The 24,244-nt window shown below is 43.4% G+C and overlaps 1 protein-coding gene across 1 annotated transcript in view; it reads left to right on the top strand.

Moving 5' to 3' along the window:
* The window catches only part of LOC134624113 (protein NLRC3-like), a 47,449-nt gene extending 23,205 nt beyond the window's left edge, over positions 1 to 24,244 (top strand). Inside the window, exons 7-11 of the mRNA XM_065470269.1 lie at positions 8,965 to 9,138; positions 9,547 to 9,720; positions 21,029 to 21,205; positions 23,766 to 23,939; positions 24,235 to 24,244. Coding sequence (XP_065326341.1) covers positions 8,965 to 9,138; positions 9,547 to 9,720; positions 21,029 to 21,205; positions 23,766 to 23,939; positions 24,235 to 24,244 — 709 coding nt within the window. The remainder of the gene's footprint in view (positions 1 to 8,964; positions 9,139 to 9,546; positions 9,721 to 21,028; positions 21,206 to 23,765; positions 23,940 to 24,234) is intronic.

The following is a 24,244-nucleotide window of genomic DNA, read 5'->3' as shown; positions in this document are numbered from 1 at the left end:
TGGTTATTGCAAGATATACCGACCTTGTCATTATGGTGGGAAATTACGCTAGAGATTGATAGGATGGAGGAGCTAACAGCTTATGTCAATGACAGGGTGTGTTGGTTTCGTTCGTGTTGGGATAAGTGGGTCCTATATGCCAATACCCATAAGCCGAATTTTCTTTTCAAAGTTTGAAATTACCAACCTAGCTAACTGGTCACTCCCGACTGCTCAGTGCCTTTTTTTTTCTGTTTGTTTTTTTTTTCTTTTTTTTTTTCTTTCCCTTTTTGTTTATTCTTTCTTTTTTCCCTTGTAAATTGTGTTGATTAATGCCTGTAATCAGCTTAGTGAAGTAATAGTTTAGAAATAAAGAATTTAAAAAATAAGAGAGATGTCATTATGGAGGCAGATGAAACCATGGTTTCGTACGACGTTACATCTCTCTTCACTTCCTGGCTTCCTGGGTCTCGTTTCAGGGGGTCATAAGTATTTTCGTCACTGAGTAGTGACAAAATTGTATCATGATAGTCTTTCTGGTTTAGCAAAACTGTGCACCTACCCTTGTCTGCCAGAAGGATGACAATGTTGTTGTTATTACTAAGTGATATGAGTGCCTTCCTCTCCTCCATGCTGATGTTGGATGCTGGGGGCTGGGGAGCCATGCAATCTACACATGAAGCTTGCCACCTTTATGAAGATGGCGCTGGATGTCATGGCACGCCGTCTCTCGGTTCTGCAATGTTTATGTTTTATGTTCTTAGTGGTGTCCCTGCTAGTTTTAAAAACCCACTCCCTGTTGGTATATGAGCGACAGACGCTGCTTAATATCTGTGACTCACTACTGAAGCTCCCCAGCGTTAGTGAGCGATGTGGAGGACTCCCGCCGCCTCTGGCGTCGGTACCGGGAGAACTGCATCGCCGTGATCCCCCCTGGAATCCTTCGAAACGGAAGCGCTGGAGAAGTGGACGAATGCGCGGCACGCGCTCTGGGAAGCGTGTTCGGGTCAGAAATTGGATGCGGCGGGTCCTTACCATCGGTGACCCTGGCTGTTTAGGTCTTTATTTTGGCCTCAAAAAGCGTTACCTTCTTCCTGTTTACCCGACGTCATCGGAGCACGCTCACCCGAGACTGCTTTATTGGTCGCCATGCCGACGGGATACGAGGGGAGGTGGAGCAAATATGAACAACCTACAAATACTGCCTGCTACCACGGATGGACAGAGAGTTAAATTAGCTCTCTTAAACGTAAGATCTGTATCAAATAAAACTCATGTTCTTCAGGACTTCTTTGGTACTCATAAGCTGGATGTCATGCTCCTAGCTGAGACATGGCTGCGCGCTGGTGAAGTGGCACCCTTGCTGGAACTTTGCCCCACCGATGCCAGCTTCTTCAGCTCCCCCAGGTTGTCTGGGAGGGGAGGCGGGGTAGCCTCTATCATCAAAGACTGTTTTAAATGCAAACAGATACAAAGTCCTGGTGTTTTTACCTCATTTGAGTCCCAACTTTTGACTTTAGGCTGTCCCGTGGTTCTAATTATAGTCATCTATCGTCCACCTAAATATAATGACTTGTTTATTTCGGAATTTTCAGACTTCTTGACATGTTTTATCACTCACTATGAAAGGATTCTTATAGTGGGGGACTTCAATATTCATCTGTGTTGTGAGGATAAACCCCTGGTCAAAGATTTCTTAAATGTAATTGATTCCTTAAACTTCACACAATTTGTGTCTGGGCCAACACGCAAGGGCCACACTCTAGACCTTGTCTTGGGCTACGGGCTGAATGTATCAATGACTGAAAATTGTGTTTTGCCTATTCTAGACCACTCGGCAATTTTATTTGATATTTTAATCCCTAAATCTCCAGCTTCTGAGAGGGGAAACTTGCCCCTCAGATCATCTCGTTATATTAGCCCCAAAACATTGCTTGGAGTTAAATTACATCTACCTGATGTGTTGGACCCTATTTTTACCCAGGAGTTATGTGTGGACACCTTGACTGCGAATCTTAATAATACACTTCTTGAACTACTGGACTCTGTTGCTCCCGTAAGGAAGTTGAAATGTCAAAAAAGGAACCCTATGCCTTGGTTAAATGAGGAGCTCTTGAACTTGAGAAAAAAATGTAGAAAAGCAGAGCATCACTGGAGATCTTCCAGACTAGAAGTATTTCTACTGTCACGGCTCGGGGCAGCGGCCGTGTGATGTGAGGAAAGGAGGACTCAAATGCAGTACTTATTCAGATGTGAGGGTGATTTATTAAGAATACCAACGTAAAGTGGAGATGGCAAAACAGAACTAAGGATGAACTAAACTGGGAGAAACTAAACCAAAGAGCAGCAAACCTGAACATGGAGGGAGGACAGCAGGGAGAGCACGCAGGGTGACACAGAGGATGAACACAGACGACGCGACGAGGAACAGAGGTAAACACACACTATAAATACACAGAGGGACACTGGGAAATCACACACAGGTGGGAGACACAGCTGGACCTGATTAACCTGACGAGACAGGGGAACACTAACACCAGGGACCAACAGAGGGAGCACAAACCCAGAAACCCAGTATCTAAATCCCAAAACACAAACCATCCCAAAACAGCCCACAAATAATAATGAAAATAATAACAATAAATACACAAACACAAAATCACTGAGTCATGGACTCAGGATCATGACATCTCCAGGCTTGGAAGGACTCATTGTCTTCTCTTCAATCAGCGATGTCGACAGCGAAAGCAAATTATTTCTCAAATCTCATCATGAGCCATAAACATAACTCAAAACTCCTTTTCAACACAGTGTCGCAACTTACAGAGAGTAAGTCAACTCTCTGCTGTTCTAATTTGATAGCTCATGACTTTCTTACGTTCTTCAGAGACAGGGCTGAAACACTTAGAAATCAGATTACTCCCTCCTCAAGCTGTTCATTAGACTACTCGGCTGCTTTGCCTGTTGGTGCTGATAAACTGTTCCGTGACTTCAAGGTTATTTCCCTGTCTGGATTAACTAAGGTTGTAAAAGCAGCTCGATGTACAACCTGTTCTTTGGATCCCCTCCCAGCCTGGGCTATAAAGGAACTGTGGTCAGTATTAGGACCCTACATTCTGTTTCTTTTAAATACTTCATTGACGACTGGAGTCTTTCCTGAATGTTTTAAATCAGCTGTGGTAGTGCCGATCTTGAAAAAGCCTGGACTGGATGTTGACATGGTTGCAAACTATAGACCCATCTCACATCTGTCTTTTTTATCTAAAATCTTTGAAAAAGTGGTTTTTAAGCAGCTCACTGAGCATTTGTCAACAAGCAATCTGTTTGAACCATTTCAGTCTGCTTTTAGACCAAATCACTCCACAGAAACAGCTTTAGTCAAAGTGGTAAATGATCTGCTGGTAAATGCAGACAATGATCGCACTTCAGTTTTATTACTGCTGGATCTAAGTGCTGCGTTTGACACTGTGGATCACTGCATTTTATGGGATAGGCTTGAACATTTTATTGGAATTACAGGAAATGTTTTATCGTGGCTGAGATCTTACCTGTTTGGGAGGTCTCAGACTGTTAGTTTTAAAAATGATCTCTCCGAGATTTGTGCAGTGAGGCATGGGGTCCCTCAGGGCTCCGTACTTGGACCACTGCTGTTTTCTATGTACCTGCTGCCTCTTGGTGTTCTTTTACGTTCTTTTAATGTAACCTTTCATTGTTACGCTGATGACCTGCAGCTTTATGTTCCTTTAACCATTGGAAATTGTGCTGAAGTCTCTAAACTAGAATGTTGTTTATCTGCAATTAAGGGCTGGTTATTGGATAATTTCTTGCTCCTAAATACTGATAAGACAGAGTTGATGGTCATTGGGCCACACAAATTTCAGCACTTGTCCCAAAATTTCATCTTGAAAATTGATGACAGTGCCATAAATTGCAGGAACAAGGTAAAAACTTGGGTGTGTGGTTCGACATGGTGCTGTCCTTTGAATCTCATGTAAAAGAGATAACAAAGACCACCTTTTATCATTTGAGGAACATAGCCAGAATCAGACAAGTTTTATCAAGCGACACTGCAGAGGTTCTTGTCCATGCATTTGTGTCTTCCCGCATTGATTATTGCAATGCTCTTCTTTCTGGTCTACCAAAGAAAAGTTTTAGAGGTCTACAGATGGTGCAAAATCCAGCTGCTCGCATTTTAACAAGAACTGGGAAATTTGAGCACATTACCCCTGTACTGAGATCTCTGCATTGGCTACCTTGTCAGGTTCGAGCAGATTTTAAGGTCCTGCTGCTTACCTACAAGGCTTTAAATGGATTGGCACCTACATACCTCTCCGACCTTTTACACCATTATGTGCCATCTCGTGCTCTACGATCTCAGGACTCTGACCTTCTAAAGGTTCCTAGAGCCAGAAAAAAGACAATTGGAGAGCATGCTTTTTCTTTTCGTGCCCCGTTTCTGTGGAACAACCTCCCTCAAGATATTCGGCAGGCATGCTCTGTGGAGGTTTTTAAAACTAAGTTGAAGACACATTTGTTCACCTTATCTTACATGTCTTAATTCTATTGCTTTTAGTTTTTAAATTTTTATTGTTTTTAACTTGTATTGTGTCTTTTACCTGTATTGCTATGTATCGCTTTTATTTTATTTATCCCTTTAGTTGTACAGCACTTTGTTTGAAAGCGCTTTATAAATAAAGTTATTATTATTATTATTATTACTTGCATCCCACTCACAGAAGCGTTGGATGTAGTTCGTAAGAGATTACAGGATGACACCAACCTCAGCAACAGGACCACTCTCAGCATCGACCAAGTGTGTTTGCTTTTGGAACTGTGTCTTCATTCCACCTGTTTCACATACAAGGGTCAGTACTACAGGCAGAAACATGGGTGTGCGATGGGTTCCCCAGTTTCACCCATCGTGGCCAATTTATACATGGAAGAAATGGTAAAGAGGGCTCTGTTGTCCTACCCTGGAACACCTCCAAGTCATTGGTTGAGGTATGTGGATGACGCCTGTGTGAAAATCAAATCTCAGGACGTACCACAATTCACGGATCACATTAACTCGGTCGACCGACACATCAAATTCACCAGGGAGGATATGAAAAGTGGCAAGTTAGCTGTTGGGTCTGTGTTTCCACAAGCCCCGCTAGTTTAGAGACTTATTCCTCATGAAGAACGGAAAACAAGACAGAACATCTTCAACCGGTTATTTAACTCACTAACGAGGGAAGCTTTGGTCAGAACCAGCTCTTGGAGCTCATGCTCCTCACCTGTCTCCAAACCCAAATCCTTCAAAGAGCAGCTGTCCTCGTCACCTTTTTATTGACAAACTGTTACAATACACATCACAGCACAAGCACCTCCCCTCGTAAGACCCCCCAATGGTTCTAAGACAAGGCACTATGTGTGTGTATGTGTAAGCACCTGTATGCACGTGCAAGAACGTATGTGTGTGTGTGTGTGTGTGTGTGTGTGTGTGTGTGTGTGTGTGTGTGTGTGTGTGTGTGTGTTTGAATGAGTGTGTGAGAATGTGTCTCTCTGTGTGCGTGACTTCCAACTGTTTCTAACAACATTCTTGGTCATAAAATGGTAATCTCCCCCACACCCAATATATGGCTCAATTCCTGTATTGGTTCACCATGCACAACACAGTGAAGCCATACAAAGGGCAGGAAGCTTACCAAACAACAAACAGAATCTTCACAAGGGATGTGTCTACAATAAAACCTCCCCCAGCACAGAGTGGCTGGAGAGGTGGTCAGAGACAAAGGAATGTCTTGATCCTATAGGTTGAACTCAGACTTTACAAATTTAAGAAACACAATGACAACATTCAACAATTAGACTTAACATTAGCCTTCTTAGACTGTGAGACTTCCATCTGTAATGGGGGACATCTACAGTCAGGTCCATAAATATTGGGACATCGACACAATTCTAACATTTTTGGCTCTATACACCACCACAATGGATTCCAAATGAAACGAACAAGACATGCTTTAACTGCAGAGTGTCAGCTTTTATTTGAGGGTATTTACATCCAAATCAGGTGAACGGTGTAGGAATTACAACAGTTTGCAAATGTGCCTCCCACTTCTTGAGGGACCAAAAGTAATGGGACAGAATAAGAACCATAAATCAAACATTCATTTTTTAATACTTGGTTGCAAATCCTTTACAGTCAATCACAGCCTGAAGTCTGGAACACATAGACATCACCAGACGCCGGGTTTCATCCCTGGTGATGCTCTGCCAGGCCTCTACTGCAGCAGTCTTCAGTTCCTGCTTGTTCTTGGGGCATTTTCCCTTCAGTTTTGTCTTCAGCAAGTGAAATACATGCTCAATCGGATTCAGGTCAGGTGATTGACTTGGCCATTGCAAAACAGTCCACTTCTTTCCCTTCAAAAACTCTTTGGTTGCTTTTGTAGTATGCTTTGGGTTGTTGTCCACCTGCACTGTGAAGCGCCGTCCAATGAGTTTTGAAGCATTTGTCTGAATATGAGCAGATAATATTGCCCGAAACACTTCAGAATTCATTGTGCTGCTTTTGTCAGCAGTCACATCATCAATAAATACAAGAGAACCAGTTCCACTGGCAGCCATACATGCCCACGCCATGACACTTCCACCACAATGCTTCACTGATGAGGTGGTATGCTTAGGATCATGAGCAGTTCCTTTCCTTCTCCATACTCTTCTCTTCCCATCACTCTGGTACAAGTTGATGTTGGTCTCATCTGTCCATAGGATGTTGTTCCAGAACTGCGATGGCTTTTTCAGATGTCGTTTGGCAAACTCTAATCTGGCCTGCCTGTTTTTGGGGCTCACCAAAGGTTTACATCTTGTGGTGAACCCTCTGTATTCACACTGGCGGAGTCTTCTCTTGATTGTTGACTCTGACGCACATACACCTACCTCCTAGAGAGTGTTCTTGATCTGGCCAACTGTTGTGAAGGGTGTTTTCTTCACCAGGGAAAGGATTCTTTGGTCATCCACCACAGTTGTGTTCTGTGGTCTTCCTAGTCTTTTGGTGTTGCTGAGCTCACCAGTGCGTTCCTTCTTTTTGGGAATGTTCTAAACAGTTGTTTTGGCCACGCCTGATGTTTTTGCAATCTCTCTGATGGGTTTGTTTTGTTTTTTCAGCCTAATGATGGCTTGCTTCACTGGTAGTGACAGCTCTTTGGATCTCATCCTGGCAGTTGACAGCAACAGGTTCAAAAAGCAAACAGCACACTTGAAATGAACTCTGGACCTTTTATTTGTTCATTGTAATTGGGGTAATGAGGGAATAACACACACCTGGCCATGGAACAGCTGAGAAGCCAATTGTCCCATTACTTTTGGTCCCTTAAGAAGTGGGAGGCACATATACAAACTGTCATAATTCCTATACTGTTCACCTGATTTGGATGTAAATACCCTCAAATAAAAGCTGGCAGTCTGCAGTTAAAGCACATCTTGTTCGTTTCATTTGGAATCCATTGTGGTTGTGTATAGAGCCAAAAATGTTAGAATTGTGTCGATGTCCCAATATTTATGGACCTGACTGTAAAAGCTGACGTGTACCGTAAACCTACGCATACGGATCAGTATTTAAGGTTTGACTCTCATCATCCACTGAAGCACAAACTGGGTGTCATCAGGACGCTACAACACAGAGCGAACACCATCCCCACTGACACAGCGGCCAAGGAAGCAGAAGAAAATCACATCAAGAAGGCCCTGAGTAAATGTGATTATCCCAGCTGAACATTTGTCAAAGCTGGGAAGGCACCTAAAGAAAGCTCCAGACGATCCAGGAGAGAAGGACAACCGCTGCCCAAGCGAAAACCTGTAGTGATCCCATATGTGTCAGGAGTATCGGAACAGCTGAGACACATTTTTTTCTAAACACCGGGTCTCTGTGGCTTTTAAACCCCAAAACACGCTGCGCCAAAAATTGGTCCACCCCAAGGATCGGGTCCCCCGACACAAACAGAGTAACATAGTATACACTGTTAAGTGCCAGGAGGATTGGCAGGATTTATACATCGGGGAAACCAACAACCTCGGGCTAGAGGATGGCACAACACAGAAGAGCCACCTTGTCAGGCCAGGACTCTGCAGTCTATTTACACCTACAGGCCAGTGGACACTCTTTCAAATGATGAGGATGTACACATCCTGGACAGGGAGGAACGCTGGTTTGAGCGCGGAGTCAAGGAGGCCATTTACGTGAAAAGGGAAAGACCATCTCTGAATTGAGGAGGGGGCCTAAGGGTACATCTGTCACCATCTTACAATGCTGTGATTGCAGCCATTCCCCAACTCTCTGTGAATGGTACTCATGGGCATTGATCAGTGGTCTTTGATCAGTGGTTGTTGATCAGTGGTTGTTGATCAATGGTCATGAGAATTTGCATAATTAAGATTAAGGAACTGGCCTCCCAGCCCATTGTTCCTTCAGTGGGCTGGTTTCAGTCATTATGCAAATGTACTGTTTATAAGATTGAAACCTGCAGTCAGCTGAGATTGAAGAAGTCACTTGGATGATGATGAAACGTTTCTTCCACTGAAAACGCTACGTCCAGATGAACTGAATCAACTTTTGGGGATTTACTTACCTGGATGATTGAGCATGCATCAAGACATTAAAAACAGGAAACAGTCCAAATGTGTGTCTTCACGCTGACTCTGGATCAGATCTCACTGACAGACTGTGAACATTATGGAGGCTTAAATGTGACGCCATCTTCCCTCATTCATCTGCAGATTAAAGCCAAACAAAGATTCTCATTAAAAGTCTGCAGGTCTGAGAGAGACTGAGTCGTTGTGTCATGTCAAACACAGTAAGAGGAGCTGAAGCACAGATGTGAAGAGCAGATGTTCATCAGATTATGACGTTACTTTTTTTTTTTGTCTTCATATACATTCAGTCTGTGTTTATAATGCAGATTTTCTACTTTCATAATAACACATTTTATATTTCTCTAATCACAGACTGACTCAGTGTGAACTCTCAGAGACTCACTGTGATGTTGTGGCCTCAGCTCTGAAGTCCAACCCCTCCCATCTGACAGAGCTGGACATAAGTGTGAACGACCTGCAGGTTTCAGCAATGAAGCTTCTGTGTGCTGGACTAGAGAGTCCAAAGTGTCGACTGGAGACTCTGAGGTGAGTTCACTGACTGCAGGTGTTGTTGTTTTTCTATATTTCAGATCTTTGATGTTTGAAACTTTCTTAGTGACTGGAAAAAGGTGTTGGACTTCAAAAAGGTCCATTTCTTTCACACTTCACATTTAAAAGTGGAGCTATGTGGTTCCTTGAATGAAAAACACAACTTTTTCAAGTGTTTCTCATGTTTTTATGCTAAATATACGACTTTAATGTGAAAAATTCAGTTTTTTTTATCTTGTTGTGTTTGTTTGAAGCTGCTTCCTGTTGGCTTCTGCTGTTTGGAGTTTCCATTTTCTAAACTTCTACATTCTCAATCTTCTTCAGCTCTGAACAGATTATGAAACACTGAGTGATTTGAAGCACACACTTTGTCTAATAAACTTACATCTTTCATTCTTTATGCAGATTGAAGGACTGTGGTTTGTCAAAGATCAGCTGTGATTATCTGGCAGCAGCACTGAAGTCCAACCACTCCCATCTGAGATATCTGGGCCTGATCCTGAACAACCTGCAGGATTCAGGAGTGAAGCAGCTGTGTGGTTTCCTGGAGAGTCCAGGATGTAAACTTGAAACTCTGAGGTCAGTCAGCATGTTTTAGTTGTGCTGAGATGAATATGATGTGAAAGTTGTGCTGACACTAAACTGCAGACATCAGGCTGATATTATACTGATCCACACTGAGGATCTTCATGGTAAAGTCTGTTTTCTTCTTCTCTGGTTTAGTCCATTGACTGTAGCAGAACATGTTCACATTTTAAAAAGTGATACTTAGCGTGTGACACGCGGCCCTCCACGTGGTGCTGAGCAGCCTGCCGACTTTTCCTAATTCAGAGAGAGGGGACCCTGATTAACTGTGTAGTGTTCTTCCTCACAGTTTAAATTATCAGACACAACAATGAATAATGCACAGCTGACTCTCTTTAGCTGGTCAAAGGTCACAGCACACAGCAATCTGTGAAACAGAAACAGTTTGGAGCAGGAACTATTGCACATTTACAAACTGACACTGCTGCACGGCATGCTGGGTAATGCTTGCTAGTCAGGTAGTCAGATGCGTTGATGTGAGCTGGAGGCTGAGGCATTTACTGATGACATCACACTGAGTGTTGGTAAATATGAAGTTTACTTGTGAATGATTTCCAGCTTTGACTGTAACAGTGTGAAGGCAGTGATCACAGCAATAACTGTAAGAAGTATTTGGGGTCTCAGAAACATGTGGACAGCTTTTGTTCTAAGGGTTTAGACAGAGTATGCCTCTGTGTGTGCTGTGTTCAACGTGTTGGCCAATCAGAGGTTGTCATTTAGTTACACCATGAACACCAGAGGTGGGTCGAGCATACAAAAATTGTAGTCAAGAAAGAGTAGCATTACTTCAAAATATTATTACTCAAGTAAAAGGGAAAAATAGTTGTTAAAAAAGTTACTCAAGTAAGAGTAAAAAAGTAGTTGGTGAAAAGACTACTGAAGTAGTGAGTGACTGGTTGTAATGTCCGATTTATTTTTTAAATAAATGCTATTAGACAAACAGAAATTAAATAAATATACAAATTTTAGTATTTTAGAGTAGAATATATTCTATATATATTTTCTCTCTCTCTCTCTCTCTCTCTCTATATATATATATATATATATATATATATATATATGTGTATATATATGTGTGTATATATATATGTATATATATGTGTATGTATGTATATATATATATATATGTATATGTGTATATATATATACAATAGAATTCAATTTTTCACAACATAAAGCCGTTTTAACCAATATCTACAGTAAATTATATAAATATATAAACAGTGCAAACTATTTCCAGTGACAAGATATGCTGGATACTTTATATTCATTTTTGCTCCAAATGGCACAGCAGCCTCAGAAAACATTAGAACAAGGCAGCTTCAACATATGTACATACAAGGCAGCTCAGTTTACCATAAATTGTATGGATGTGCATCTATTTCTGCATATTTAGCAAAAATGTGCCATTTCTTCACTCAGTGAAGTGATGGTTAAGCTTCAGCAGCAGTTTGCTCTCAAGGTTCTTTCTGTGAAGCTGTAACTGTTCAGCAGTGAACAGGAGTCCTGCATGACTGAGAAGGCCTTCACAAGCTCCAGATGCAGGAAGAGCTGTACTGATTTTAATCGACAGCTTCTTGATTTGAGGAACGCCATGCAATAGATCCACACCTCCAGTGAATGGACATGAAAGGTACCTCTCCATCTCCCCTGCTTCTGGCTTTCCTGACCCCATGGATCCATCATTTTCGTCAGTTAGGCTGCTGTTTGTGCTGGCCTTATCCAGCTCTGTGTCTAGGTGATGTCTGATGAAGTTGAGACCTGTGGAAAGATGTATGGTTTTCAAAGGAATTAGGTCGGGTCATTATAGTGCTGTATACACTGCCAAGCTGTAGATATTTATTATTATTATTATTTAGCATGAAAATTTGATCACACGAGATGTTTTTTACTAACTCTTGTTGAAAAACAAAATCTTGTCATACATATCCCACACAAACAATTGGCAATAAATTCCAGATTAAGTTCAAAATAAGAACGCGTGCAAGGCTAAGCAGTGCTAGGCAATAGATCCTCCTCGCAGTGTTTGGCTGTTACTCAGGGGAAAGATGAGAAAGACAGTGATGAGCCATGAGCCATGACTGGAGCTGCAATGTAGCCCCTTCCATCCACAGGGGAGGGAGACAGATGAAGCTAGCCTCGTAAAGCTGGGCATATACTGTGCGCTTTTTGGCCCATTTTGAGACGATTTTTCAGTCGCACAACCGTTTTGGGGAATGGCCCGAGTTTCGCCTTAATCGTGTGTCGTGCATCATGTAGTATACATGGGGTAACAAGAAGCGATTAACACCTCATGACCAGCTCCCGATCATCAATCATATGGTCGCAAGAAAATCAAACCTGTTTGAAATCCGGTCGCCCCTCGTGTGGGTGTCAACGCAGCCTCTCACACTGCACACGCGCAAACACAGAAATGCAGAGTAGGATCTGGACACAAGGGATGGAGGCACAACTTGTAGAACTTTTGCAGACTCATCCGAGTACGGAAGCATAGAGCTGCCACCCAGGCAAAAGAAAAATAGAAGTATATCACGTTATAATGTGAAACGTTTATTGTGCAGGTTCATCTGTAACCTGAAATTGGCTCAGATTATTTCCTCCTCTGTTACAGTGAGCTCACCGCAACAGTTAAACACATAAGCATTTATTTTCAAAGCTTTTTTATTAGAAACAAATTTAAACTTCTATTTTTAATATCCCAGGAAGCACAAGTAAGCCTGCAGCCTGAGAGCGCAGTGCTCTGTGAGGAGAATAAGGTATTAGTAATAAGAATCAGCTCATATTAGATAGTAAGGTTTATTCCAGGAAGCAGCTTCCTGTTCCAGATCAGCTGATCAGAGTCAGGTCAATCAGCTCTGAGCATGCTCAGTCTGAGTTATGGAGCCCGGTACTATGATTCACCATGGCAACAGGTAAATAAAGAGCAGAGGCTCGGTGTGAATCCAGAGGAGCAGCAATATGAAGACCAATGTTCCCTCTAAGCTGCGCGCGTGTGCAATTGCTCACTGCTGGCACGGTCTCTGCGTAGAAAAAATCTGCGTTGTGCACAAAAAAAAAGTTCTAACCTGAATTGAAATTAAAGTAAATATGTTAAAAATTCTGTTTTGCAGTGTTAGTCAGTAAGTGACTGGCTGCTCCAGTATGGGATTAGAACGATGCCACCTTGTCCCATAGTGCAGCCAATCACGCACTCTCCGCCTGTGAGCAAAGACAAAACCAAAAAACCCCCACCCTTTCCCATTGTTCGAAAAATGTACCGTGTCGACCAATCAAAACATGGCATTTAGTTGTTAAGAAACGGGAGGAAGTTTTAGGAGTGACGGCGGTGTTTTGAGATGTGAGAGATTTGCGACGTTTAGCGCAAATCTTGTGTAGTTAGTGTGTAGTGTAGTCAATAGTTTTGTTGTGTGTGTCAGAACAATGAGGCGACTGCTGAATGTTACAGGTGTTACAGGAGTGATACATCTCCTGTTGTCAGGCAGGTATCAGGCTGTTGTTCTCCTTTATCTCATAGTGGACAGAGATTATTTTTTGGAGTGGCACAAATAATTTGTGTGGCATCAAATTTGATGCAGAACAGCTGATTGTTCTGAAATAGTTAAAAAAAAACCAAAAAAAACCGCCTTGGCTGCATTTTTAGGTAAACAGCTGCAAAAACTTTGTTTGCGTAACTCAGTAACTTTTTTGAAGAAGTAACTATATAATTAATAGCCCAACATTGGTCATTATATACTGTATTTTGCAGACAGAGAGTTACTGGACTCACTCCCAGACCACAGACTCATAATACAAGTCAGAGTTGTGTTTTCAAAATTGGAGTTCAAGTTATTTTTACTTCCAATAGTGTTAACATACTACACAGGTCATGAACAAGATTTTTTTTTTAATTTTCATAGTAAGTGGGCTAAAGCAGTTAATTAAAAGTAGTCTAACATATATGTAAATGCTGTAATTTGATTATTTTAATAAACCATGTAACTTGGATGGATTAGATGCCGGTGTGACCACATTGCACACGAAGACGCGTCAGTGCTGAGCGTGATATAAAAACAGGAGGGAAGAAGAGTTTGAATTGGTGTGGGTCACTCTGTCATCATTACAGACTCAATAAAGTTTATACAAAATCCATCATTTATTATTATGTCCATGCTCATCACTGAGCAGCTTGAACTTTGATCAGATGAATCCTAACTTTACATTTGATTTGAAATCAAATGATTCATCTGTAACCTGATTTCAGCCTCATCTTCACTCAGATATTGACATCATTTCCAAAATCCACCTGTGACACACACGTTTCCATCAGTGTGATTGATTCTAATCAAACAATGATTGATCACTGATCAGCGTGTGACACAGTAAATAAGGTTCAAGGTTCTTCATTCGTCACATGCATAGTTATACAGGTATAACACACGGTGAAATGTAACCTGACACGCCCCTCGACTTGTGCAAAAAAAAAAAGGGAGGGGGACATTATATATAATATATACATTAGCTGAATGTGCATTAGTAGCATGTATGCAGCAAGCAGGTGAATTCTGTACATAAAGTGAATTAAATAAAAATAGACAATCTGACTACTTTACAGAATAGACGATATGAGCATATTTAAAATTAAAGGAATTTGAAATGTACATTGTGCCGGTGGGTTTAGAGTGTCTGGAAGAGAGTCCCGTCTCAGTCACTTATGGATGATGTGAGAGGGCGGGTGTGTGTGTGTGTGTGTGTGTGGGGGGGGGGGGGGGGGGGGGGGGTTAGGGCCCGGATGGCTTGGGGATAGAAGCTCCTCTTGAGTCTCTCTGTCCTGGCCCGGATGATGCGGGACCTTCTACCGGATTGCAGAACTTGGAACAGTTTGTTGCCAGGATGGGACGGGTCCTTCAGTATCTGCGTTGCTCTAGTCCGGCATCTCCTGGTGTAGGTGTCCTGAAGCGGGGGCAGAGCAATCCTGCAGCAGCGTTCTGCTGTACAGATCACTCTCTAAAGAGCTTTTTGGTCCTTAACACAGCTGTTCCCAAACCACGATGTGATGTTCTTTGTGAGGATGCTCTCCACAGCGCCTGTATAGAAAATCCTGAGGATCTCTGGAGAGACCCTGAACTTCCTCAGTTGTCGTAGGTGATACAGGCGCTGCCTAGCCTTTTTGGTCTGGACCTGAATGTGGGCAGACCATGTCAGGTCTGAGGAGATGTGGACACCGAGATACTTGAAGGACTGCACCCTTTCCACTGGAGCTCCATTGATAATAATGGGCTTGTAGTCTCTTTGCTGACTCCTTCTGAAGTCCACCACCAGCTTCTTGGTCTTGCCAACGTTCAGCTGGAGATGGTTGTCCTGGCGCCATGATGCCATATTCTTCACTTCATCCATGTAGGCCGCCTCATCATTGTTGGAGATGGCGCCCAACACCACTGTGTCGTCAGCAAACTTCACAGTCTGAAAAACTCCCTTTTAACAGGAAGAAACCTCCGGCAGAAACAGGCTCAGGGAGGGGCGGGGCCATCTGCTGCGACCGGTTGGGGTGAAAGAAGGAAGACAGGATAAAGACATGCTGTGGAAGAGAGACAGAGATTAATAACAGATATGATTCAATGCAGAGAGGTCTATTAACACATAGTGAGTGAGAAAGGTGACTGGAAAGGAAAAACTCATTGCATCATGGGAATCCCCCAGCAGCCTACGTCTATTGCAGCATAACTAAGGGAGGATTCAGGGTCACCTGGTCCAGCCCTAAGTTTTAAGCCTAATCTTGAAAGTAGAGATAGTGTCTGTCTCCTGAATCCAAACTGGAAGCTGGTTCCACAGAAGAGGGGCCTGAAAACTGAAGGCTCTGCCTCCCATTCTACTTTTAAATACTCTAGGAACAACAAGTAAGCCTGCAGTGTGAGAGCGAAGTGCTCTAATAGGGTGATATGGTACTACAAGGTCATTAAGATAAGATGGGGCCTGATTATTTAAGACCTTGTATGTGAGGAGCAGGATTTTGAATTCTGGATTTAACAGGAAGCCAATGAAGGGAAGCCAAAACAGGAGAAATGTGCTCTCTCTTTCTAATAATAATAATGTATACTTTTTTGATCCCCGTGGGGAAATTACTCTCTCTGCATTTGACCCATTCACTCAGTGAAGCAGTGGGCAGCCACTAAGGAGGCGCACTGGGGAGCAGTGTGTAGGGATGGTACCTTGCTCAGGGGTACCTCAGGGTAGCCGTTCAGTGGATTCAAACCCCCGACCTTCCCATCATGGGGCGACCACTCTACCTACTGAGCTATCCCTGCCCATATAAGGGGCCCTGTCAGTACTCTTGCTGCAGCATTTTGGATTAACTGAAGGCTTTTCAGGGAGTTTTTAGGACATTGTAGAATATACTGGAAGTGCTAGGTATACAAGTCTGGCCTAATTCTTCGGTCAGAAAGACTGCACCAGTCCAGGAGTTTAGTTCACTGTCTTTAATTAAGCTCCACAGAAGAATTGGTTACATCAGAGCTTGCCATGTTTAATCCAAATGTGATGCAGCCAGATATGCACTTTTAGTTTTAGCAGAGGCAGTATATGTGACTATAAGCATGGTTGTAGGTTCATTAACGCACACGCAATCACACAAAACTGCGTTACAGCTGCCATGCTCTGCCGTTGCTACTTTTGTCTCTCACTCTCCCTCTGCGTGCTGCGCACATGACCACTGATGTGCTCATTGGGGTGCGCTTGATTCTTGCCTCTAGCCATCCTGAGGCCGAGTCAGCAGGGAATATGCACAGACATCCCGATAATAATGATGGATCAGAGAGGATCCGCTGTGTCTTCCTCACACAGCGCTGTTTGTAGAGATCCTGCATGGCTGGCAGTTCAGTCCTGGTGATGTGCTGTGCTGATCTCACAACCCTCTGCAGAGCTTTAAGATAAGATAAGATGACCTTTATTAGTCCCACAAGTGGGAAATTTGTTTCGTTACAGCAAAAGTGCAAAGTTATGTAGCAGAAATTAGAAAACACTGGAATGCAATAAAATAAAATAAAATACTATATACAATAGAATAAAATAGAATAATATATACAATAGAATAAAATAGAAGACAAATGCTATATACAACTGAGTAAGAAAATACAGACGTACAACTTTGTCAGAAAGAGAATTGCACATATAGCAGTCTTATTGCACATGTGTGGGTTTGATCAGCTGCAAAAGTCTTTGTTGTGGAGTCTGACAGCAGTGGTGAGGAAAGACCTGCAAAATCTCTCCGTCCCACATCGTGGGTGCCGCAGCCTGCCACTGAAGCAGCTGCTCAGTGCTGTCAGAGTCTCTTGTATGGGGTGGGAGATGTTGTCCAACAGGGATGACAGCTTAGCCGCCATTCTCCTGTCACTCACCACCTCCACTGGGTCCAGAGGGCAGTGGAGGTGGTAGTCCAGAGTCCAGAAAGCTGCCGTACCAGGTGGTGATGCAGCCAGTCAGAATACTCTCAATGGTGCATCGATAGAAGTATTCTGGGGTTCATGCTGAATCTTCTCAGGTGCCACAGGAAGAAGAGCCGCTGTCTTGCTGCTTTTGTGATCACACCAACATGGTGTGACCAACTCAGATCCTCACTGATTGATGCCCAGGAATCTGAAGCAGCTGACTCTCTCCACCTCTGCTCCTGTGATGTGGATGGGGGTGTGGCCTCCTCTCTGCAGTCTCCTGTAATCCACGATGAGCTCCTTGGTTTTGCTGACGTTAAGCAGCAGGTTGTTGTCGTGGCACCATGATGGCAGGGCTCTCACCTCTGCCCTGTATGCCTTCTCATCTCCATCAGAAATGCAGCCGATGATGGTGTTGAAGCTGTCTGTTGCTGTACAGTCGTGGGTGAACAGGGTGCACAGCAGGGAGCTGAGCACACATCCCTGGGGGACACCTGTGTTGAATGTGAGCGTGGATGAGGTGATGCTGTCGATCCAAACCACCTGAGGTCTGTCTGCCAGGAAGTCCAGGATCCAGCTGCACAGGGAGGAGTTGATGTTCAGGTCGCAGAGTTTCATGACGAGTCTAGATGGTATGATGGTGTTGAAAGCTGAGCTGCAGTCTATGAACAGCATCCGCACATATGTGTTTTTCTGGTCCAGGTGAGCGAGGGCAGTGTGAAGTGCAACTGCTATTGCGTCATCTGTAGATCTGTTAGGCCTGTAGGCAAACTGGAGCAGATCAAGTGAAGCAGGGAGTAAGGATGTGATGTGAGCTTTGACTATGCGCTCAAAGCACTTCATGGCAATGGAGGTGAGTGCTACTGGGGGATAGTCAGTTAGGCAGCTCACATTAGTTTTCTTAGGGACAGGGATGATGGTGGTCCTCTTAAAACATTTTGGGACAGCAGACTGGAGCAGGGAAAGGTTAAAAATGTCTGTGAAGACATCTACCAGCTCGTGGGCACATGCTTTGAAAACACGACCTGGAATGTTGTCTAGTCCAGGAGCTTTCCGAGTGTTTACTTTCCTGAAGTATTTACACACGACTGCCTGAGATATCTGAAGAGGGCAGCTGTCCTCTTCCAGCAAAAGCTCCTGAGTATTATGTTTATCAAAGCCTGCATAGAAGTTGTTGAGCTCATCAGGTAGAGAAGCAGTTACCTTCCTCACTCTGCCGCTGTTTCCTTTGTAGTCTGTGATGGTTTTCAGACCACTCCACGTTCTTGGTGTTGGAGTTGCAGAGTTCCACCTTTTCTTTGTACTTTCCCTTGGCTTTCTTTATTGCTTTTCTGGGCGCATACCGGAATGTTTTGTATTCATCTGGGTATCCGGATTTAAAGGCTGCAGTCCACGCTCTGAGCGCTGCGCGGACCTCTCTGTTAACTCACAGCTTCTGGTTGGGGTAGGTTTGTACAATAGCCCGCGGTACGACATCATTGATGCATTTGTGAATAAAGTCTGTGACATACTCAGCATCATTGTTGACATTGTTGTCAGTGGCAGTCCAGAAGACTTCCCAGTCTGTGATGCTGAAGCAGTGACGCAGGGCGCTGTCTGATTGGTCGGTCCAGCATAGAACTGAACGCGTCATGGGCTGGTCACGTTTCAGCTTCTGTCTATAGGCTGGCAGCAGCAGAACCGAGGAGTGATCTGATTTGCTGAACGTCGGTCGGGGGCGGGCTTTGTAGGCTTGCGCGTACGAAGTGTAAACATGGTCTAAGATGTTCTCACCACGCATTGGATAGTTTACGTGCTGGTAAAACTTCGGCAGAACTTTCTTCATGTTGGCTTTATTGAAGTCACCAGCCACGATAAAAGCAGCCTCCGGGTGTAACGTTTCCTGCCAGTCAATAATAGCAAACAGTTCATCCAGTGCCCGTGTGGTTTCAGCATGGGGGGAAATATAAACTGTGGTACAGAATACTGCTGTAAACTCCCTGGGCAGATAAAAGGGTCTGCATCTGATCATAAGGTGTTCAAGATCAGGCGAGCATCCCGACAAAACTGTCTGTACATCAGTACACCACCGTTTGTTGGTCATTACCCACACGCCACGTCCCCTACATTTACCAGAGTCCTTTGTTCTGTCCCGGTGGTGAATGGAGAGTTCCTCAGGGACAATGGCCATGTCAGGGATGGAAGAGTCCAGCCATGTCTCTATGAAAACAAAGTCGTTGCAGTTCTAAATGTCCCTTTGAAAAGTTATCCTGGCCCTTAGTTCGTCCAACTTGTTTTCCAAAGACTGGACGTTTGCTAGAAGAATGCTGGGAAGCGGGGTGCAATGTTGTCTGTTTCTCAGCCTGACCAGACACCCAGCTCTTTTTCCCCTTTTTCTCCGGCGTTTCTTCTGCCCAGGTAGCCAAGGTGAGTAACCACTATTTAGAAAAAAGTTGGTTTGTGAAGGCCATCCTCATGTGCACAAAACTTTGTGAAGGCATCAGAGGCCATAAGAAGATCCTTTTTAACCTTCACTAAAGCTTTTTCTGTGCTGTGATGAGCTCTGAAACCTGACTGAAACTCTTCAAATAAGCCATTCCTCTGCAGATGATCTGTTAGCTGTTTGACAACTACTCTTTCAAGGATTTTTGATATGAAGAGAAGGCTGGAGATTGGCCTATAATTAGCTAAGACTGCTGGGTCTAGAGATGGCTTTTTGAGTAAAGGTTTAACTACTGCCAACTTGAAGGGCTGTGGTACATAGCCGATTATTAGAGATAGGTTGATCAAATTTAAGATTGAAGCGTTCATTAATGGCAGGACTTCTTTGAGCAGTTTTGTAGGAATGGGGTCTAAAAGACATGTTCATGGTTTGGAGGAAAATGAGCTTGTAGTTTGTCTGCTTTAAAAATGTGACTGTCATGGTTGGCTGTGTGGCAGGCAGGCAAGCAGGAGTGGTGGATCCAAAATGCAGGACTCAGACACGGAAGTACAACTTAAAGCGCAGCTTTATTGCTGGGAAAAACCTCATACTAACTAAATTCACCAAAAGACAAACAAAAACCCTGGAGGACTAAAACACTGGAACAGAAATACTAAACTGGAGCTGGAGACAAAACACTGGAAACACGGAGGCAAAACACACAGCTTGTTGAGGGTACGACGCGACACTGACTCAGAGAAACACAGGGTTTAAATACACTGGGAAGTAACGAGGGGAATGAGACACAGAAGGAGAGCACAGCTGGGGGAAATCAGAACTGACGAGACAAGGAAGCGTAAACTGAACACAGTCACGTAAGACACGGACCTTCAAAGTAAAACACGAAGTATGACACAGAGACGCGAACTTGACACGGTGGAGACAGCAACTAAGAAAAACAGAGACATAACCAGTAAGGCAGAGGACTGTACGAACCAAAAGACACAGACGGAAACTCAAACATGCAGACACAGACTTACACAGAACAGAGGGGACACAGAGAAGGGCAAGGGATCAAAACTAGAAATCATAGAATAAATCACACAAGTACAATAATACAAAAATCACAAAGAACTGAAAACGCTGGGTCAGGAGACCCAGGACCCTGACAGTGACTGGAAAAAAGTGTTGTTGGACTTCAAATATGTCCATTTTTTCCAACTTCAGCTTTAATAATGAAGCTCTGTGGTTCACAAATTTTTTAAGTGTTTTTCATGTTTTTATGCTAAATGTACGACTTTAATGTGAAAAATTCACTTTTTTTTTTTCTCTTGTTGTGTTTGTTTGAAGCTGCTTCCTGTTGGCTTCAGCTGTTTGGAGTTTCCATTTTCTAAACTTCTACATTCTGAACCTTCTTCAGCTCTGAACAGATGGTGAAACACTGAATGATTTCAAGCTCACACTTTGTCTAATAAACTTACATCTTTCATTCTTTATACAGATTGAAGGACTGTGGTTTGTCAAAGATCAGCTGTGATTATCTGGCAGCAGCACTGAAGTCCAACCCCTCCCATCTGAGAGAGCTGGACCTGAGTAACAATAACAACCTGCAGGATTCAGGAGTGAAGCATCTGTGTGGTTTTCTGGAGAGTCCAGGATGTGGACTTGAAACTCTGAGGTCAGTCAGCATGTTTTAGTTGTGTTATGTGAAAGTTGTGCTGACACTAAACTGCAGACATCAGGCTGATATTATACTGATCCACACTGAGGATCTTCATGGTAAAGTCTGTTTTCTTCTTCTCTGGTTTAGTCCATTGACTGCAGCAGAACAATGTTCACATTTTAAAAAGTGATACTTAGCATGTGGCCCGCGGGGTGCTGAGCGGCTTGCCGACTTTTCCTAATTCAGAGAGAGGGGACCCTGATTAACTGTGTAGTGTTCTTCCTCACAGTTCTAAGTATCAGACAACAATGAATAATGCACAGCTGACTCTCTTTAGCTGGTCAAAGGTCACGGCACACAGCAATCTGTGAAACAGAAACAGTTTGCAGCAGGAATTATTGCACATTTACAAACTGACACTACTGCACAGCATGCTGGGTAATGCTAGCTGGTCAGGTATGGGTGTGTTAACGGCTGTGAGAAGGTCAGTGGCTTCAGAACACTGAGGAAGAGAAAAGAGAGATGGAGGATGAAGAAAAAAAGCAGAGATGAGGCAGAAGTTTAGCTCCAGAGAGGAGCTGTGTCTGTGTGGGCAGGGCTTAGGCAGTAATAAATAAAGACTTGAACAGCAGACAGGATTTCATAAGCCGATGTACAAACATGTAGAATGATGGTGGCAGCTACAGAAACAGGTTCATATAGACTTAAGCGTGTCTCCATTCCTTTGCATATTCCAAATTTTATACTGAGAGATTCCAGAAGAGCAAACATCTAACATTCCTCCAAACATGTGACGAGTCAGACTGACATCATTGCTACAGAGAACGGTGTGAGCTCTCAGCAGGTCACTTCAATAAGAAGGACAAACAGAGCAGCAGGAATGACTAAACCCACTAACAGTCTGATATCCCCGTGTTCCTTTTGTTCTACAGCATCATCATTAATGCTGCTCCACCACCATCACTGCAGCTGACCAATCAGCTTCTGTGATGTCACGTGACACTCTGTGACTCAGACTGGAGAAATGCTAAATGGCTAACCTGAAGCTAACCTGAGAAACAGTCAAAGTACTGATGATTCCTACAAAGTGTGTGTGTTCAGTATGAGATGAGTTTGGTAGTATTGTGTGTGCACAGATGGACCACAGGAGATCTCCTTTATTAAGAAACTTTGACAGTTTTTCCAACAGTAGGGAAACATTTCAGAGAATATCTCAGAGAATATCTGTGAAGCAGAAGCTAAACATAATAATAGAAGAAAAGCAAGCTTCTCATGCTCTTTTTCTTTTAACCTCCATATTTGTGCTGAACGCTGCTGTCGCTCTCTTCCCTGTTCCCCCCCACTTTGCAATCAATCAGCATTGGAGCGCGCACAGCAGCGTCCACAGTGAGCTTTGTTGTGAGCGAGTGGACTCATCTGCAGAACATTTCCAGTACAATAACCAGTTGTGCATGCGCCCCAAGCAGCAGCTTCAAGCTCACCTCAAAGAAGTTTAACAGGAAGGACTACTCGGCCATCACGCGTCCAGCTGTCCGTGACCGTGTCCACAGCAGAGTGTTACTGAGACTTAATGCTAGCATGTGCACATGAAGCTAAGACTGAGCAGCTGCTCAGTGGATTTGGAGGAGAAATGTCTCCAGCTTCTCACAGGCAGTATGCAGAATGTTGATCTCCACAAAGACTGTGGTGAGCTCGTCCCAGGCTCTAAATCCACACTTGTCTGCACAAAACTTCTCACACGTTCTCGTCACAAGTGTCTTCTAAGTGAAGCTGCCAGGTTCAGGTCCAGCTTGTCTATCTGGAGCTGCAGTAGATGAGTGATCCATCCTCATGTGCACATTTTCCAAAGCAACACAGACACCAGATATGCAAACACAGCATCATACAACACAACCAAGAGATCCAAAGAATTCTCTCTGCATTTCTGTGGCTGATGCTGCTGGAACGAAGCTGTTTGAAACCTTGTTGTTCTGCACTTTGGGCCCAGAAGAGGAAACTGAACTTCTGTGCAGATGGTTCAATGGAAGCAGCCAAGCGCTGTGAGTGTCTGCTGTACAGGGATGCTGGTTCAGCTTTGGCTCAACACAGTTTCACAGTGTGACTCAATAAAAGCAGCATGAAATAAAAGCACAATGCTTTCATCAGTGTGGAAATAAGAAAGTTTCCTGTAACGTGACAGACGCTGGAGCTCTTTCACTCGCAGCTTTATAGTTTCAGCTTCAACCTTCAGCTTTTTTGTGTAGTTTTAGTTTAGAGCCTCCACCACAGTCCCACTGTTGGCCTCCTGAACTGGGAGTTTATTTTATTTTGGACTCTGATGTTTCTTGTTCCGTGTTTTTTTTGTTTTTTTTTTGTTTTTTTTTCACACAGTGAAAATTGAAAATTCAGTTGTTTTTTTTTTTCTCTTGTTGTGTTCGTTTGAAGCTTCTTCCTGTTGGCTTCAGCTGTTTGGAGTTTCCATTTTCTAAACTTCTACATTCTGAACCTTCTTCAGCTCTGAACAGATTATGAAACACTGAATGATTTCAAGCTCACACTCTGTCTAATAAATTTACACATTTAATTCTATATACAGATTGTGGAGCTGTGGTTTGTCAAAGATCAGCTGTGATTATCTGGCAGCAGCGCTGAAGTCCAACCCCTCCCATCTGAGAGAGCTGGACCTGAGCTACAACAACCTGCAGGATCCAGATGTGAAGCAGCTGTCTGATCTTAAGCAGAGTCCAGACTACAGACTGGAGACTCTGAGGTCAGTAGAGTGATGGAGTGAGTGGGTGGTGCTGTCAGCACTATTGTACTAAACACAGTCAGTATGAAACAAAGATCCAGTGTTTCCTGGATCCTGGAACATTTTCATCAACTTCAATAAAAATCCAAAAGTAAAGATTAGAAAAAGTGAACCAACACTGAGTCCTAGTACAGTCCCAGCACTGAAGTCCCTGCTGCTCTTTATACTGGATGTGCTGCATCACTGACTGACAGCTGATGAAGAGTCTCTGGAAACACTCGTTTATCTCCTCTGCTCTTTCTTCTTCTCTCTGCAGGTGGAGCTGA

Source organism: Pelmatolapia mariae, linkage group LG3_W (assembly GCF_036321145.2).
Source record: "Pelmatolapia mariae isolate MD_Pm_ZW linkage group LG3_W, Pm_UMD_F_2, whole genome shotgun sequence".
Taxonomy (NCBI): domain Eukaryota; kingdom Metazoa; phylum Chordata; class Actinopteri; order Cichliformes; family Cichlidae; genus Pelmatolapia; species Pelmatolapia mariae.
This window is presented reverse-complemented; position numbering and strand designations above follow the sequence as displayed.